At 38.6% G+C, this 19168-nt stretch overlaps 2 protein-coding genes across 19 annotated transcripts in view; one reads left to right on the forward strand and one right to left on the reverse strand.

Annotated features, from left to right (window-relative positions):
- Positions 1–1728: 1728 nt before the first annotated feature.
- ORMDL1 (ORMDL sphingolipid biosynthesis regulator 1) lies at positions 1729–15796 on the reverse strand. 6 transcript variants are annotated; one of them, XM_063695390.1, is made up of 5 exons: positions 15619–15796; positions 14410–14798; positions 13818–13998; positions 6965–7116; positions 1729–3323 (listed from the first exon to the last, which is right to left on the reverse strand). In XM_063695390.1, the coding sequence occupies exons 3-5, from the start codon at positions 13989–13991 to the stop codon at positions 3188–3190; spliced, it is 462 nt and encodes a 153-aa protein (XP_063551460.1). In that variant the 5' UTR covers positions 13992–13998; positions 14410–14798; positions 15619–15796; the 3' UTR covers positions 1729–3187. The 6 variants fall into 6 exon arrangements, with proteins under 6 accessions (XP_063551460.1, XP_018877570.1, XP_030864541.1 ...); XM_019022025.3 differs by having other exon boundaries at positions 14410–14519; positions 15619–15746; XM_031008681.3 differs by lacking the exon at positions 15619–15796 and adding an exon at positions 15275–15442 and having other exon boundaries at positions 14410–14519.
- Positions 15797–15820: 24 nt separating this feature from the next.
- Positions 15821–19168, forward strand: part of PMS1 (PMS1 homolog 1, mismatch repair system component) — a 94168-nt gene continuing 90820 nt past the window's right edge. For 2 of the 13 annotated variants that reach the window (XM_055379228.2, XM_063695382.1), the window contains exon 1: positions 15849–15983. The gene's annotated coding sequence lies outside the window, so the exon portion shown is untranslated. Of the gene's footprint in view, positions 16161–16737; positions 16864–19168 lie in introns of all 13 variants that reach the window. The other 11 variants (XM_019022021.4, XM_055379220.2, XM_055379222.2 and 8 more) reach the window with 11 other exon arrangements.

Raw genomic sequence — 19168 nt, forward strand, 5'->3', positions numbered from 1 at the left:
AAGGGTAAGCCATAATTTAACAGCACTACATATTGAAGATTTAAGGTTTTAATGACATAAAGTGAATCAGTGATATGTGGTTGTCAAAATAAAAAACTAAAGTGGTATTAGGCAGCATTAAAAAAAAGCATCCAGAACATGGGAAGTGGTACTCTTTCACAGCATATCTGATCACCTCTTGTATTTAACTCTTGTGCTATATAATAAGTAATAAACTGGAACTTAGAGCAGAATTACCAGGATAGTGGGAGAAATCTGAAACCATATCATATGGAAAATGGTGAAGGCTCTAGTAATATTTATTCCATGCTGTTGACACCAATTTAAAAGTTATCTTTAAATACTTGAAGAGTTATGTAAAGATTAGATTTTTGACTCAATATACAACAAACTGTAAATTCTATTACAAAAATAGAATATACTGTCTTATAAGTCCTCTTCTATTAATATTATTATTAAAACAGAACTAAATGGAAGGGTGGTAATTAATAAAGATTCAAGCTAAGGTAGGGGGCCCGGCATGTTGGCTCATGCCTGTAATCCCAGCCTGACCAACATGAGGTTGAGGCGGGCAGATCACTTGAGGTCAGGAGTTTGAGACCAGCCTGACCAACATGGTGAAATCCCATCTCTACTAAAAATACAAAATTAGCTGGGCATGGTGGTGCACGCCATAATCCCAGCTACTCAGGAGGCTGAGGCAGGAGAATCGCTTGAACACGGGAGGCAGAAGTTGCAGTGAGCTGGGATCACGCCACTGCACTCCAGCCTGGGCGACAAAAAAAACCCGGCTCCAGCCATCTCAAAAAAAAAAAAAAAAAAAAAAAAGTTAAGGCAGGGGGTTGAATTACATGGTGTCTAAGGGCTTCTCTAACCTAGCTTCATAGAGCTCTATAAGCTAATTCACATAGGTATTAGTGAAGGAGATATTATTATGCCCCTTAGGATCTTTATAATTCAAAAGCTAGAAAAAGGATGGGGGCAGGTCAAAGGGACACAGCAGTCAGCTTGTAAGAGCTCCTAATGGTCAAAGCTGGAGGACAATTTGAGTAACAAATCATAATAATGGATTATAACCCAAAGAATGAAATATCTATAAGCCCAGAGTATAAGTGATTTAATAAGTATATGAAGAAGGGACAAATCTTCCTTATAAAAGATTCTAATAAATAATTATAGAATAAGGGAAAACAGGAAATCATCACTAGAACTCCACAGGAGTAATTGCTGCAAGAAAGATCCACCAATGAATGCTAAAATTTGTGGCATTTCTAAGCTCATGACTCCTTAGAAATTGCGATTATGTCTCCTGACTTGAAGTCAGGAGCATTTATGGCATGGCAATTTATTTTGTTCCAAGTAATAGTCATTTTTAGATTTTGTTTTAAACTGGAATGTAGGCACCAAAGGGAAGGGAGTTGGTTTTTCTTGTCTACAAGCTATCCTCAATACCTAACATAATTCCTGTTACAGAGTGGGCCCTTCAAATATCTACTGAGTAAATATTTTTAAAACATTGACGGGAGAAAGCAGTGAAGAAAGCATGTATAAGAGGGAGACTTCTATCTCTGAAGTATGTTAAAAAAATGTAAGCCTTTTGAGAGGAACTTTAAAATAAAGAAAAATGAATGCTTTTTGTTACTTTAATTTTACAAATTCAGTTGCTTAAAAATAAACTTGAAAAATGTCACTTTAATTTTGATGACTAAATTTGGAGGGCTTTTGAAATAATATCACACCAAAGAAAAATTTTATTAAATTATAGATCACCAGTTATTTAAAAATACACGGGAAAAGACAGACATACAAAGGTAGTATCATACAACTGATTTCTAAACTCAATACTTTTGAGATACAAAACAATGATCATTACCCCCAAAAGTCAGTTTACTGACACGAATTGATGTTTAAGTTGGTCTGTAACTCTTTTCATTCAATTCTGTTTATAAATGTTACTGAATTTTTAAATTTTGTCCCATATCTGAACTTTTTTTTTTTTTGACATGTTTACTTCTCAAAGTAGTATATAGTTATTTCTTGCAATTAATGTCAGCAACTATAAGAAGCTTTCCTAAGTCACAAGAATTCAATGTGGTTGCTGTTCTGGAGACAGTTAGCATTTTGGGCTATATATACTAAAACCCACGTATTCAAAGGCAGAATATTAATGGGCAAAATATGGGGGTTGAGAGCAGGAGGACTAAGAAAAGAAAATGTTATCTTTTACTGCAGACCTGCCAAAAAAGACTCCATTACTTACTTTGGTACTATTGCTAGAGACGTTGTTTCTGCCAGACCACAGGTTGGCTATATGGTTGTTCCTTTTATATTTCCTTTTTCAAATGATGACAAACTTTCCCAATTAAATTGTTCAACCAAATAAGCAGACACCTTTAAATTACCATATATTTTTTTGTTGCTTGAAAGAAATAAATTATTTTCTTAATTGGTTTAGCAGCCTTGTATCTGGAAAAGCAGTAAAACCCGCTTTGTTCCAAAATTAGAACACTGACTCAGAGGCTGCTTGTAAGATACTTGGCTATCTTTTATCACCAATCAGTCACAAAGGTGAACCTCCATGAACTCTGTAACGTAATAAATGTAAAAATGGCCTCATTGACCAATACACAATATTAAGCCAGCAAAACCAAAAAAGTACCCTCTTAAGTGGGAACTGGTTTGTATAAAACAAGAGGATATACATCCTCTTACATAAAACAAGAGAAATATGTACGGTAATAAAAATAATCTTTAATAAACTTGTATAGAGAGGATTCCGGTTTACATGTAAGTCTGCTTTAAATAACCACGGCTGAATGACTGGAAATGTTCTTTTCTTAACACAATGCCCATTCATTATAAGTTAAGCTGGTCCTAGTTTCTTACAAATCTCTTATTTCCTTGAATTTATCTACTACACCCTCACTGTGATGCCCTTTAACTTGTAAGCTGGGCCTGCCCAGCCTGCTTATAAAGCCCCTCTTCAGAAATGTACCAGGTGTATTAAACAGAGGCATCATTTAATGGAAATCTGCACTTCAAAACAGCACTTGAAGGACCAGCCATTGGCCCTCCAATGTAAATACTTCTCATTTCACATTATCACAGAAACAGTGCAGTTTACTAACCACTCCTTCCTTGTAAGAAATTCAGTAGCTGTAAAATTTTTTTTCAGTTTCAAAACATTTCAATACTTATTAATTCCAAAGATCCGAACACCATGTAGTTGTGGCATTTTGGGAATCAGTACACTCAGGAGAGAAGCTGTGTTTAGGATGAAGTGAGTTGGATCATACTTCGTATAGAAACTTGCCAGAAAATATCTGTAGAGATAAAAGTTAAGAATATATATAACATCCAAAAATAAAATTACTTGGAACTTAAGACAATTTTAAAGGTAGAAAAAAAGGCCACTAAAGCATAAATACCTAAAAATGAAACTATTTTTGAGCACTAAAACAAGAGGAATCAGTTTGGTCCCAAGTTTATCTCATTAGGAACTAAAAAATTTGTTTAATGGAGGTCCACATTTTCCATTTCTGTAATTGTATTAAATACATTTAATAGAACACACTGCATCCTTTAAAGCAAGGCTTATCAAACTAGGGTTCATATGCCCTCTGTAATTACAGGTGTAGTTCTGTATTTCCATGTATGTTTCTGAAAAAGATCTGGATTCAAAGCATTCATCTTATTCTCAAAAAGTTTTGTGACTCACAGGTTAAGAACCTCTACTGTAAAGCTCCAAAAAATGGGGTTTTAGTGCATTAGTACAATTCCTATCTTTGAAGGAAATAAATATTTGGTTGCCCTTTTGATGTTCTCATTTTCATACTGTAGTTGAGCAGCTCTATAACCAGTTTAACCGGTAACTTGAAAGACACTGTTGTACCATTCCAGCTGCTTTTTAATAATCAAATGCATGTATGTTTTTGGATATCCAACTGAGAATTTGTTTTAACAAGCCCCAAGCCTAAAAAGCACCTTTAAAATCATAAATCACCAAGTCCAGAATGTTTAGTTTTACCTACAGGTATATCATATCAAGGTGCAGACACATCATCTGATTACTAACAGAATAATACAGATAAGATGTAAAGAATAAAACATCATATCTTATTTGTTCATAACTAAGAAGTTAGTTTCTATTTAGGTCTTTGCAGTACGCAAGGAAAGTATTCTAATAGTCTTTACTGACATTAGTTTCTCATAAGGGAAAATAAGTATCTTGTGTAACATGGTTAGAAGAGAGGAGCTACTTCCAAGTATGACAAAAAACATCACAAGAGAATTTTATACATTTTTAAAACCATCTAGATTGAGAAATTCTACAATCTTCCACCTATTTTGCAAACTACAGTCAGAAAATTCTCTAGTGTAAACCATATTCCTCAATTCTGAAATTCTTTCTTCCTTTCATATATTTGAAGACTAAATTTATACTTCCTTTACTGAACAAAATAGGACATCACTTGCATTTAGCAAACTCATTTCATTTCCCACCATCATTATAGGTTTAATCTATAATCTGATAGGTTAGAAATAATAAATCTTATAATGGGTTCTTTTGACTATAACCTAGCATATGTCCCCTTTTTGTCTTTTAATTAAAACCGATTTTGTGTGTAGATTATATGAAAATTACTTGACTCTTTCAAAAACTTAGACAATCCTCTGATGGTATGCAAAACCCAGGTGGGACTCAGTGTGACAACATTTATTTGCCAACAGCTATATTGGAAAGAGACCTGTATTACAAGATAGTAGTTTAGGGTTTAACCTGAGCTCTGAACTCCAACTAGGTGCAAGATCTTCAACAAGGTAATGCATTTGAGTCTGTTTCTTTACTTAAAAATCTGGAATATGGTGGCTCACGCCTGTAATCCCAGCACTTTGGGAGGCCAAGGCAGGCGGATCACCTGAGGTGAGAAGTTCAAGACCAGCCTGGTCAACATGGTGAAACCCCATCTCTACTAAAAATACAAAAAGTGGCTGGGCATGGTGGTGCACGCCTGTAGTCCCAGCTACTGGGGAGGGTGAGGCAGGAGAATCGCTTGAACCTGGGAGGCGGAGGCTGCAGTGAGCCAAGATCATGCCACTGCACTCCGGCCTGGGCAACAGAGCAAGACTCTGTCTCCACAACAAAAAAAAATTCTGGAATAACATTCCATGTCACACCTACCTGACAAATAATCAAATAAGAAAATGTGAAAGCACTGAAAAGTCCTAATGCTATATAGATGGCTTTAATGCTATTTCTTCAGTTAAGTAAGCAATTTAATCAGAATATTTGAAATCATACCTGTTGGTCAAAAAATACATTTTGAGAAATATGGACACCGTATACAGGTACATCTCAGTTGGCCTTTTGTGTGATAGCTGTGATTAAAACTTCCGAATGTCAGGCATTTTACATGTATTATAATGCAATCCTCAATGTTTTACAGATGAGAAAACTGAGCCTTTGAAGAAAATGGCCAAAAGTCACAGAGCTTCAAAGGGGTTGAGCCAAAATCCAAATTCAGGGCCATCTGAATAACCAATATTTTTGTTATTACATGCATGCATGCATTCATTCACTTATTTATTTAATAAATCGGGTCTTGCTCTGTTGCCCAGACTGGAGTACAGCGGTGTGACTACAGCTCACTGCAGCCTCTTAACTCCTAGGCTCAAACCATCTTCCTGCCTCAGCTTCCCACGTAGCTTACATTTATTTTTATTAGACTACACTGACACTTTTCTTTGAGGTTAATATTATATGGGACTAAATCAATTCAAAATTTCCTCAAAGGGCTATAAATTAAGGAAAAAGAACCCCATTATTTTATGATCAGTTTATTCCTTTCACTTGAAAAATGCCTTCCCTTACTTAAATATCTAAAACCTAGTCTCTCTTAAGTTCTAGCATAAGGATTTCCAACACCTCCAAGAAGTCTTTTGTGCTATGCCAGGCTGCACTGACTCTATCATGGACGTTATTATGTATAGGCTAGATGGTACAGAGTATTAAGATATATGAGCAATACCTCTATTATGTGTAGGCCACTGTACTTACTGTGGGATTCAAAGCAATTCATGCACTTATAAATTCTTTGGAGAGACAAAATAAAACATATATACGTTTTTTTATTTGTCAATTATACCTCAATAAAGCTGGGGAAAAAAGGAGGAGGCATTTCAGGTAGGAGATATGATTTGAACAAAGACAGAAATAGGACTACACATGAAATATTCAAGAAATGCTGCTTAGAAGGCCAGGTAGGAGTTGGGTGGGGATAAAATATTTACATCAAGGGAAAAGGAGGTAAGAACTATTTTCTGGAAGGCCCAGAACATCAGATAGGAGAAAGAAATCAGATACCAGATACAGGTTACATGCTATCCAGGTAGATTATTATCTCATTTATTTCTTACAGCATTAGGATTGAATTAGGTATCACTAGCTAGAATTTTATATATGAGCAATCCAAGCTGGCTGAGTGATATATATAGGACTCCACCCAGGTCGGTCTTATAATGAAAGCCTGACCTACTTTTTTCGAAACCATACTCTTTCCCAAGGAGTCTGAATATCTTAATAGGATAGGTGGCCAGTGAAATTCTTCTGATTATCTAAATCATTGCTTAGGGAGATTAATCTGACAGTGCAATATAGAATATGATTATGTATTTCCTTATATGAAACCTAAGGATGGGAGCTGGAATACATTTGACCTGTATATCCTAAATGTCTAGGTGGACTGCTTAGCATGTAATATTGTCTCCGTATGTACTGACTGAAGTGAAAATTAGTTTATTATCAACTTGTTAAAAATTTTGTCTATATTTTATGTTCTATCCGAGGTGCTACTTATTGATAGAAGTTTGCAACAAAATATGTTTCTAATTCCAATTCAATCTGATGAAAAGATATCTTCCTCTTATCCAATCCTCCTCATACCTAAAAATTTCTGCCACTTACAGAATTATTGGGGAAATTGTGAAAAACTTCCGTGAAGATGTAAACTGTACTCCATAGTCCAGTTGTTCCCAATGAGTTAGGAGCCTTGCTTTACCCTGGTCAGGAGTTTCGAAAGGTGTTCCTTTCACTGCATGCAAAAATACGTACATCCCCTGGAAAACAAGCAAGGGGTTATAAATGATCAATATTAAATACAAAATTAGTCTTTGTCAGTAGCATTAACGAGGTTCCAAGCTGTTTGTGAGAGTGTGTGATTTAACTGAGTTCGTTTTAAGCTTTCATATAATAGTGAAAGGCTGTAGCCAGTTTCTTTATAATAAAATAGAACTTTCTGGGGTATATAAATATTATTAAGTGAGAATTGGTAAAAGGTCAACTGAAAGTAACCTGTTTGCATTTCTTTTCGTTAAACTAAAAATAATTATCAGGGTAGCTTCATATCTTTACATTCAGATTTTCTTACACTTTTCCTATTAGGAAATAGGATTACTTTTTCCCCAATGTACAGGAGGTTTTTCTTCAGGGTATATTAGTAAATTTGATGATACTTAAAAAATGATAAAGACATACAAAGTGGTAGAAAACAATAAAATGATTAAAATCTATTGGGAAAAATAGTTTTGAGATATTTAATATGATGACTGCCTTTGCCTTAATAGTTCTCTTCCAAAGCAATAAAAATAGTTTGATATAATAGGTATAATGTTCCACTCAATTCCCTTTTTAAATCGCTATTGTGCCTCAATAGCATTTCTTCTGAAGTCAGTTTTAAAAACTCAAAGCAAATAACATTACTAAAAGCCATTCTGTCAGATCATATGTCTAAACATATAATTTTTTTTATCAATAGGGTAGAAAAAAACCAATCTATAGATTTGGTTTCCTTGAGATTATGATACCCATTTAGACTCATAGGCAGTGTTTCATTCAGGATCACTGCTTGAGACACTTTATGTAATAATGCCTAAATATTATCATGACACAAAGTTTTTCCTTCTAGACGCCACAATGTGATGTCATTTTTCCTACCTCTACTTTTAATGATTATATAGAAAAATTAGGGATTTGAAATTTTATATGATACCAAGTTAACCAAGCCATTCCTTTCAAGGCTTAGTCTACTTCCTAGTTATTCCAGTAGGCAATTCAGAAGTCGTTTAGCTACAATAACACGTAAGCTATGGAGGAAAGGACTCATGTTCAATTGGATTTAACCCATCAAACATTTAATAGGTGGCTTATATGTATGAGACATAGGACATATATGCACATATGAAATTGAATGAGATGTACCCAAGCCTTGGAAAAATTCAATCCTCTAAGAGATGATAAGGAAAAAAAAAATATGCATAAACAGCTAGAAAGTAGGGCAGAAATTGCTATCAAAGGTACAATCAGAATACTCAGCAAATGGCAGGGGAGGGAAAGGTTCCTTGTTGCTGTGCCAAAAGTCTTGATGCTACTTCATTACGTCATTCTTAAAGGTTCAGCTCAAATAACAATTCCTTAGAAAAACCTACCTCATTAGTAATAATTAATCTCCTCTTTATGTAGTTGTATACAATTTTATTGAAAATACGATTACAGTACAATATATCATGTTAGAGTTGTTTGCATGATGTTTGTTTTCCCATTAGCCTGAATACACTCGGAATAAGCACTGGGACACCACAAGACATTAGACATTGGACACTTCCAACATTAGAAATGTTGGAAGATGACATTACGCCAAGGAGTATTTATTCTGTAAGCTCTACGAAACCATTTTCATATGGGCTTTAAAGTGAATTATAAAACAGAAAGTATATGTTTTCAAATCATCGGAGGGTATAGGACCCCCAAAAAGTTAAGAACAACTATTCCAGACCACATAGATATTAGAATATAAGAGAATAATCATCCTCTCATTATTTCCTTCAAACCATATGTACTTAACTAGCGTTTAGAATATCAAAACAGTTTATTTTATACATCTTTTCAGTGAAAAATAATAAAATCTTATCTGGCCATATATCTTCTGCCCCAATATTTTTTAAATTGTTTTTATGTAAAAATGTTTGTGATTATTATTCCTCCATTAAAAGAATTAGAGAACAAAAGTATGTAGCTCATGCTTAGTCCTTACTAAATACCTACTGAATCAAAATGAATCATTCATTTTTAAAGCTGGGCCAAGAATCCTGTGAAGCATTAATACCTCTAAGGGTGAGGTAGCACTTAATAAAGCAACCACTGTAGGTTTCTACTGTACGGTTCAGAAAGGCAAATATACTGTATTTTTCTAACCGGGTGTAACAATTAGGTCCATTTTCTCATTTTTAAAGGCATTCAATATGTACTTCAGATTTTTAATTGGTTTAATGTGGCTATCTTCAAAGGAAACTTAAATTTGGAGTCATGTAATTGCAACTCCGATGGCTAATTAAGTTTTTAGTGTGGTGAACTAATAACAAATAAATCAGAAGTTTGCTTTTCTATACAATGTCAATTACCAATCATTTGTCCATGGTCAACCAACTTGAAACACTGTTAGGGGGTGGTGGTGGTACAGGGATGGCGTCTAAACCGTGGTGGCTCACGCTCAGCACTTTGGGAGGCCGAGGCGGGCAGATCACCTGAGGTTGGGAGTTCGAGACCAGCCTGACCAACATGGTGAAACCCTGTCTCTACTAAAAATACAAAAATTAGCCAGGCATGGTGGTGCACACCTGTAATCCCAGCGACTCAGGAGGCTGAGGCAGGAGAATCGCTTGAACCCAGGAGGGGGAGGTTGCAGTGAGCCAAGATCGTGCCACTGTACTCCAGCCTGGGTGACAGAGTGAGACTCCGTCTCAAAAAAAAAAGACTAACTTATTCAGCAAACATTTAAATACGTTCTTAGTGATACAAAAATTAAAACATAAAGAGATAAACTGCTAATTATAAAACAATGACAAACACATGATAAAAGAATGCAGCATGGGAGTTGTGTAGATTCCTGGAGGGACAGTTTTGCTGTAGGAAATCAGGCAGAGCAGGAAGGAGGGAGAGGTATTAAAATAGTAGAGACTGGGCCGGGCATGGTAGCTCACACCTGTAATCCCAGCATTTTGGAAGGCCAAGGCAGGTGGATCACCTGAGGTCAGGAGTTCAAGTCCAGCCCGGCCAACATGTTGAAACCCCATCTGTACTAAAAATACAAAAATTAGCCAGGTGTAGTGGCACATGCCTGTAGTCCCATCTGTTCAGGATGCTGAGGCAGGAGAATTGCTTGAACTTGGGAGGTGCAGGTTGCAGTGAGCCAAGATTGCGCCACTGCACTCCAGCCTGGATGACACAGAGAGACTCCATCTCAAAAAAAATAAAAGACCCTGAGTACCATGGCTCACTCATGCTTTGCAAGGCTGAGACAGGAGGATCACTTGAGGTCAGGAGTTTGAGACTAGACTGGGTAACACAGCAAGACCCCCATCTCAATCAGTCAATCAGCTGAGCATGGTGGCACACACCTATACTCCTAGCTACTCGGAAGGCTGAGGCAGGAGGATCACTTGAGACCAGGAGTTCGAGGCTGCAGTGAGCTATGATCATGCCACTGCACTCCAGCCTGGGTAACAGAGTGAGACCCTGTCTCTGTAAGAAAAACAAATTGGCTGGGCATGGTGGCTCATGCCTGTAATCCCAGCACTTTTGGAGGATGGTGCAGAAGGACTGCTTGAGGCCAGGAGTTCAAGACCAGCCTGGGCAACATAGTGAGAGCCTATCACTATTAAAATAAAAACAAATTAGCCGGGTGTGGCGGCATGTGCCTGCAGTCCTCAAATTTATTGGGAAGCTAAGGTGGGAGGAGCTATGATCATGCTAGTCTCTTAAAAACAAAAGAGTACTTGGTCCAGGTGAAAAGAAAATATAGTAGAAAAGCTTAAGCCAAAACAATAAAATGAGAGCAAGATGATTTTCTTTATTGCTAGTGTACAGCCTCTATTTAGAGATGGTTGAGACAAGGTGAAGTCTCCTTGTTTCTGCACTGTTATCAACTGGTCTTATATGTCACACAAGAAACTTGGATTTTACCATGACTGCAATGGATGATCACTGAATGACTTAGAGTATGACTTGAGCAAACATGCATTTTAAAAACATCACTCTGCCAAGTTGGAATGGAGAAGGGTAGAGAAGCATCAAGAAGACCATTTGATTTATCTGAGTAATTTACTTGAGGAAAAAATGAGGGTATGAGGATCAAGTTGAGAGTAAAGCAGTAGAAGACAGTGCTCTGAGCAAATGGATATGGAATATAAAGGAAAAGAAGTTATCCTAAGACTTAGGTGACCTTGTATTCTTGTTTGCATAGGATGGTTCTGATTATACCTATTCTCTTGTAGTAGTTATTACCAAAGCTCCATTTTACTCTCTAAACAGCCTGTTTGGACTATACATTACAGGTTGAGTATTCCTTATCCAAAATGCTTTGAAGCAGAAGTGTTTCAGATTTTGGATTGTTTTGGATTTTGGAATATCAGCATATACATAATGAGATATCTTGGGGACAGGGCCCAAGTCTAAACATGAAATTCATTTATGTTTCATATACATCATACACACACAGCCTAAAGATAATTTTATATAGTATCTTTAATAATTTTGTGCATGAAATAAAGTTTTGATTGCATTTTAATTGCAACCTGTCAGGACGTCAGGTATGGAATTTTCCGCTTGTGGCACCACATTGGTGCTAAAAAAGTTTCGAATTTTAGAACATTTTCTATTTTGGGTTTCCGATTAGGGATGCTCAACCTGTATATTAACTGCTTTACCATTAACATTCAGCTGTCTGGCTTGGCCTTTAGATAAGATTAGTAGTGAAGCCAGAGGATCAGATTGTGGGTGGTAAGGGACTAATCAGGAATAAGATAAGTTCCATTTATACTTGTTTGGTTTAAGGTGCAAAGTAATCTGGTGATATAAATAAATAGGAGCATCCTTATTCTACAGGTAGAAACTGAAAATATGGGTAGATGAAGTAACCTAGGTAGAATACATAGCATAAGAAGAGATGAAGAAAAGAACCTTGGGAATAGAAATATTTAAGAGAGGAAAAGAGAAGGAAGACCCCATAAGAAGAAAGAGAAGGTCAGAAATATATGCCGCTGAAAGTGATCCTATAGAAGCCAAAGGAAGCTTCAACAAAAGTGAGATGATTAGTGTAAAATATTTCAGAGAACTCACTATTTAAAAGAAAACACTGTTTGCTCTTACAAAGTCTATCACATAAAATGGACTAAATAGACACATATTTATCATGTCTACCAGCACATCATTCTTATCCTCTTCCAGTCAACTTCAAATATACTCCAGAAGATAGAAAATAAATATTATTGTTATTATTTGAGGCAGGGTCTCACTGTCACCCAGGCTGGAGTGCAGTGGCACGATCTTGGCTCACTGCAACCTCCGCCTCCCAGGCTCAAGCGATTCTCCCACCTCAGCCTCCCGAATAGCTGGGACTATAGATGTGCTGCCACCATGCCAGGCTAAGGTTTTGTATTTTTTGTAGAGACAGAATTTCAGGCTTCACCATGTTGCCCAGGCTGGTCTTGAAATCCTGAGCTCAAGTGATCTGTCCACCTCAGCCTCCCAAAGCACTGGGATTACAGGCATGAGCCACTGCGCCTGGCCAAAATAAATATTAATTTTTAAAAATCAATTTCTCCTGTTTTCCTGTCTTAATGCTTTAAGTTCATTTAAAAAAATATCTTTCAACAAATGTACTGCTAAACTGGATTCAATTAAAATCCTCAACTAACTGTATTTCCTCCTTTTCACGTTACTTTAATAGGTTATTAAAGACAAGAAAAGTCGCTGTCAAGATTTTTTGTTTTTGTAAAAGGCAATTTCCAGGGCTGCATAATATGGTCAGTACAGTCAATCAAAACTTGGATACTCTGTAGAGCTAACACAAGAGAGTAACAAGCAGCAGCTAAGGCACCATAAGATCCTGAATCACATAAGATGATTAAGTTCAAAACTTAAATACTGAAACAGTAAAGTATACTTACACTATTTAGATAGATAAGTTAACAAGGATTGAAACTAAAATGATCTATTTTCTAGATTCTATACAATGAGAAAAAAAAAAGTCTTACTTAGAAAAAGGCCCAATGTTGAAATAAAGCATGAAAGAAAAAAGAAAATTCTATCCCAGATTAGAATTCTTCAAAATTAAGTCTTATATACTAAAAACCACTAAACTATACACTTTAAATGGGTGGATTTTATTGCATGTGAATTATATCTCAAAAAAGCTGTTAAAAAAACAGCTTGTATACAACACAAAACCTTAAGCTTCTTTAAAAACTATGTTTAAACACACATGTCATAAAGTTTACCATCTTAGACACTTTTTTTTTTTTTGAGACGAAATCTCACTCTGTCATCCAGGCTGGAGTACAGTGGAATGATCTCGGCTCATTGCAACCTCTGCCTCCCAGGTTCAAGCGATTCTCCTGCCTCAGCCTCCCGAGTAGCTGGGACTACAGGCATGCGCCACCATGCCTGGCTAATTTTTGTATTTTTAGTAGAGATGAGGTTTCACCATGTTGGCCAGGCTGGTCTTGAACTCCTGACCTTGTGATCTGCCTGCCTTGGCCTCCCAAAGTGCAGGACTTTAAATGTACAGTTGAGTGGTATTAAAAACATTCATACTGTTGTGCAATCATCACCATTACCATCCACATCCAGAACTCTTTTCATCTTGCAAAACCAAAAACTCTGTACCCATTAAGCAATAACTTTCCATTCCTTCCTCCCCTTAATTTCCGGCAACCACTAAACCTAAAACTTTTAAGTGTTTAGTATAATGTGAAATTCTTACCAGATTATGTATAATATTTGTTAAAGTCCAAGCAACAGGAACACTGAAGAAGGGAATGCTGAGTAAGACAATATGAAGCAAGCCAACTCCCAATGCATATGTCAGCCACATACCCCGGCTGTTCATGACACGGGTATTTGGATTCACTTCACTGTGGGCAACTCCAACATTCATGTTTGCTCTGTAGGAAGTAATGAAATGAATCAACACTGATACAACTGGCAACCTAACACCCCCAATTCTGACATGACAAGGTACCTGTGTTGCGAGGATTATTTTTTCCTAGTTATTTTGAAATAGCACACAAACACCATCCAAAATATGCTACTTGTAGATGCTGATGACAGCAGTAAAGAATGTTCAACATTTGACTTTAGGGTAAGACAAGACTTGTTATTATGGTTCTATTTGAAAAAATAGTTACAATGCCTTTCCAAAAGTTTGTTTTCTAGCATGTTGTTTTACTGAATAGGAAAATTCAAACTGAAAGAGAAAACCTACATTTTCTTATATCATGAGAGCAAAGTGAAAAGCCAAAAGCTAAATTTACCAACATAATAAATTTATATTAAAAAGAAAAAGCAGAACTCACCGAGCCAGTGTGTCAAGTAGTCAGACTCTTATATTTGACTTAATGTATCCATAAAGAATGGTCAGAGTTCAGATCACTTCTTTCTGAATACTCAATGTGGAAGGTACATGCTGTTGACATAATGTGGTGTAAAATTTACATGGTCAAGGGATAATGTTTGTTTCTCAATTTTGTGATTAAACTAGGTGAAAATAAGGAGTCTTCTGAATATTTCTCTAGTCAAATCAAAAACTTCAGTTTTCTTTCTTCTTTTTAAAAAAGGTTTTCCCTTCTCCTTTCCATTGAAGATGGACTCCAAAGGAAGAATTGATAATAGTTCTCAGTTCTTTTAAGGATGGTGTTTACTTGAGGCTAAGAATTGCTTAAAATAAAACTGTCCTGAAGAACACCTATCATCCGACGGAGGGGGAAAACGAGGCTAGATTATATTTGGAACAGCTGTGATTTTAAAATACACAAACGCTTGTATTACGGAGTTAGCATACAGACAGGAATTTCTCATAACCCCTTCCAGCAAGTGTTTCCGGAGTATAATGCTCCTTCCGCTCTAGAGACCCATACAACAGGCATCAAGGGTTAAGGGGACGAAATGTTAGTTACACTAAGACCGCTAAAGTCTCCAATTTATATGTGTAAATCTTTCGTCTAAACACCCATGATTTATCATACATTAAACTATTATGTCATACTTAGAACATGCCAACACTCAAGATAGTTTTCCCACGTTCCACAGGATGGAGGCCTGAAATTTACATCTCAGCTGGAAGGCAAAGCTGGTGCGGTACTCATCCTATTCCAACCAGAAAACCTTTCCCCAGCAGGTTTGCCGCGCTGCCCACGACTGGCAAACAATGACCTTACAGACCGTGAAGAGGCTGTTGGCTCTGCCCTCGCCGGTGCCTCCGAAGACGGCGACCCGCAGCGGCCCCTCAGGGGAGTCTCCCCTGCTAGACCGACAGCCCGAGCGCTCTGGGCCAGAGAAAACTCAGCAAAGGCCGCCGCTGCTACCACCTCAGCGCCTCCCCCAACCCGCCCCTTCCTTCTCGCGGCCGCACGTCACGTCAGGACCCTGGCAAGACAGCGAGGATTTGCGTAGGGGGCGAGCCTCTGAGGCCACTTGGCTCTTACGGCCACGCAGGGCGCCGCAGATGCAGCCGGAGCCCACTTTTCCCTCTCAGGACGACCCCTAGGCCGCCAGCAGTTCCCTACCGACGAAGGCGACTGTACAGCGTCCACCGCGTTCGTGCCCACTTATCCGCCGCCCCACTCCGGGCCGCCGGCTCGCAGCAGGACGAGCCCGGCTGCTACGGCCGCAGATACACGCCCTCAGGCCCGGCGCTGCGCAGCTTGCGGAAGCTTTCCCGTAGACACTCGCTGCCAGCGGATTGGCTGCGAGCAGCGCCAATCTCACGTTGCCCCCGGGCGAGGCGAGACTCAGTGCCGCGCTCCCTGCACCCGCTCTGCCGCGCGCGTGCGTGCTGGGTGCGAGTGCGGGGTTGGGCCTGCGCATCGGGTGAGACGCTGGCTGCTTGCGGCTAGTGGATGGTAATTGCCTGCCTCGTGCTAGCAGGAAGGTAGTGTGGTGTGACTAACGGGTATTTATTATATCCTCGATGGCTCGAGGGCCCCGTCCCCTCTACTCGTCCTGGTCCGGGCGCGAACGCTATAGGGCAGCTAAGGGCGCTCCCCGCGGGGCGGGAAGCGAAGCCGGGCTTGCGGGCGCGTACACGTGGAACGCGTTCTCTGAGCAGGTCTGGGCTCCGGGGTGTTCTGGCTTGGTCTTTGTTGCGGCCCATTCCCCAGACCCTTCTGGGTGGAGGACTTAAAATTTGTTTTCCAGGCAGCAGATTTAACCCATGGCAACTGTAACTCATCTTGTGTGGGTGGCGGTTTATAGTATTGTATCCTGTGGCATCATACAAGGGGTGCAAGTTAAACTCTTTAAAGTTAATCACGATTTTTGCTCGTGGCCTTCTGGGTTTATCCGTACGCCGAAGACAGGCACCTGTATTACATGCTAAGGAAATGTGAATACCAAAAATTGATCCTGAGGAAAGTCTTGATTAGGTTTTTTTGGAATGGCCTTTGAAATGTAATTTCCCTCACCTTGGCAGTGCAGAAAGTTTGTGATTTTTATTGCCGAAATAGCTTTCAACATTTTGAAATTGACTTAAGAGAATGTTGGCTGTGTATGTCTATGTATCTTGCATTTCTGTTGGCTTTGTGAACCTAATTGTTTCGGATTTAGTCTGATCTTTAAATAAATGATTTCTTTGTGTTCTCTCTAATGAAAGTCTGTGAGTTCTCTGATCTTTACTTCTTTTTTAGGCACACCTGTTGTCCTTAACTGACTTTCCGGGTCATCAGCACTCCTTCAGAAGTGTTCCTTTTTCCTCCCAGCAAATATGGAAGACTGACTATCCTGATATTCCCAGACATTCTTTGCTGTGATTTGTAAGCCCGATATAAACCCTTCCATTTGGTACACATATGGTATAGAGTGCTATATTCCAGGGGCTATGCTAGCGATGTGTGATTGATATAAAACCCCTGTCCTCAAAGAACTCTGAGTCAGGAGCAACAGACAGAAACACATATTAATAGAGTAACTTGTGATGAGATTAATTAGAAATGAGGTAAAGGGGGACTGCAGGGGAAGGAATACCTAATCTGTTGGCAGGTGAAGGAAAGGAGGCTGCAGCAGGGAAGAAAGGCTTTCTTGAAGAGTTGATACTGAACTAAATCTGGAAGGATGATTAGAAGTCAGCTGAGAGAGAACCATGTGAGCTGAGGAAGGAGTGAGTGTCACCATGTTAAGAGAGACGAGTTGGCTGGGCACGGTGGCTCACACCTGTAATCCCAGCACTTTGGGAGGCCAAGGTGGGCGGATCACCTGAGGTCAGGAGTTCGACACCAGCCTGGCCAACATGGTGAAACCCTGTCTCTACTAAAAATACGAAAACTAGCCGGGCGTGGTGGTGCGCTCCTGTAATCCCAGCTACTTGCAGGGCTGGGACAGGAGAATTGCTTGAACCTAGGAGGCAGAGGTTGCAGTGAGCCAAAATCGCTGCACTCTGGCCTGGGCAACAAAGTGAGACTCTGTCACAAAAAATAAAAAATAAAAAAAGACGAGCTGTGCAGTATGATCGCCCTAGAGCACATTTGGGCAACGATGGGATGACTGGGAGAGTAGGCAAAAATCCAGTTGTTAAGAAGTTTGTACTTAACCTGGTTGGCAATTGGAAACCTTTATAAAAATTTTAAGTGGGGCAGCAACATGATGAAATTTAAATACAGAAAGAACCCTATAGGTGGTTGAGATTCGAGTCAAAATATCAATTAGGTGGTTATTGCAGTAGTTCAGGAGAGAAAGGCCAAATGGAGGCAGTACAAAGAGGAGAGGACTAGTTTGGGAAACATTTAGATAGTAGGAGAGAGATGACTGGGTGGCAGGATGTAGAGGGCGAGTAGAATTTCTAGGATGACTTCAAGGTTTCTAATTTTGCTTTATGTGCCTGGATGGAAGGTGTTTGAGAGCATGGCCTTTGGAGTCAAACATGCCAAGGTGTGCATCCGCCACTTAATAGTTTTGTGATCTTGAGCAAGTTACCATGCCTTTAAATCCTATTTGGTGATAAAGGATGATAGAATATGTAGAGTTGTTGTGAGGATTAAATAGGATAATATATATAAAATTCTCATGTTGGCTATTACTTTTATTATCAAACAAGAAATATAGGAAGAAAGTTGATTACAGGCCGGTCGTGGTGGCTCACGCCTGTAATCCCAGCACTTTGGGAGGCCGAGGTGGGCGGATCACCTGAGGTCAGGAGTTTGAGACCAGCCTGGCCAACATGGTGAAACCTTGACTCTACTAAAAATACAAAAAATTAGCCAGGTGTGGTGGCGGGCACCTGTAATCCCAGCTACTCGGGAGGCTGAGGCAGAAGAATCGCTTGAACCTGGGAGGTGGAGGCTGCAGTGAGCCGAGATTGTGCCATTGCATTTCAGCCTGGGCAACAAGAGCGAAACCTGAAACTCTGTCTCAAAAAAAAAAAAAAAGAAAGTTAGAGAAAGATTCTCTGATCAGTTTGGGACATGTTATGTTTAAGTTGCCTTCAGGTCATCTAAATGATGATATTTAGAAGGTAGATGGAAGTAAGGCCCTAAAGTCCAGAAAAAAAGTATGAGATACAGGTGAGCTGGAGGATGGTGTGGAAGCCAATTGAAATTATGTATATAAAGGGAAGGAGGATACTTTTTCTAATGTTTGCGTTAGCATAAGAAAGATGCTGATAAATTATATTTAGTGGTCCTTCATTACTATTCATGAAGTGAAGGGCTTGCCATGAGTGAAGCATTTGATTGTTCTGCCTGGCATCCAGAGATACGTAATACATAATTTCCTACATTCAAAAGTTGTACAGCAGGAAAAAAAAAAGTTTTACAGTTCAGGACAAAGATGTAGGTTTAATTATACAATTTAATTAATTTAATCTTTACAGTTATTTTACATTGATTATAGGACAAAATGATATTTGATATTTTGAATATATTAGATTATCCAAATACGTAATTAAAATTCACTTCTTTTTTTTTTTTTTACCTTTTTTAATGTGAGTACTAGAAAATTTTAAATGATGTATGTACATTATAGTTCTGTTCAACAGTGCTGGATAGAGTACTGGTTAAAATGGCAGGCTCTGAAATCATGCTACTTTGGTTTTATCCTAGCTCTTACTAACAGCTATATGATACT

This window comes from Gorilla gorilla, chromosome 11 (genome assembly GCF_029281585.2).
Source record: "Gorilla gorilla gorilla isolate KB3781 chromosome 11, NHGRI_mGorGor1-v2.1_pri, whole genome shotgun sequence".
Classification (NCBI taxonomy): domain Eukaryota; kingdom Metazoa; phylum Chordata; class Mammalia; order Primates; family Hominidae; genus Gorilla; species Gorilla gorilla.

What these genes read in the sequence shown, in the direction of transcription:
- ORMDL1 (XM_063695390.1), bottom strand. Translation starts at nt 13,991, where the DNA reads ATGAATGTTGGAGTTGCCCACAGTGAAGTGAATCCAAATACCCGTGTC. An exon ending in CAAATATTATACATAATCTG is followed by an intron (nt 7,117 to 13,817) that starts GTAAGAATTTCA and finishes CTTGTTTTCCAG; the next exon opens with GGGATGTACGTATTTTTGCA. An exon ending in ACAATTTCCCCAATAATTCT is followed by an intron (nt 3,324 to 6,964) that starts GTAAGTGGCAGA and finishes TTATCTCTACAG; the next exon opens with ATATTTTCTGGCAAGTTTCT.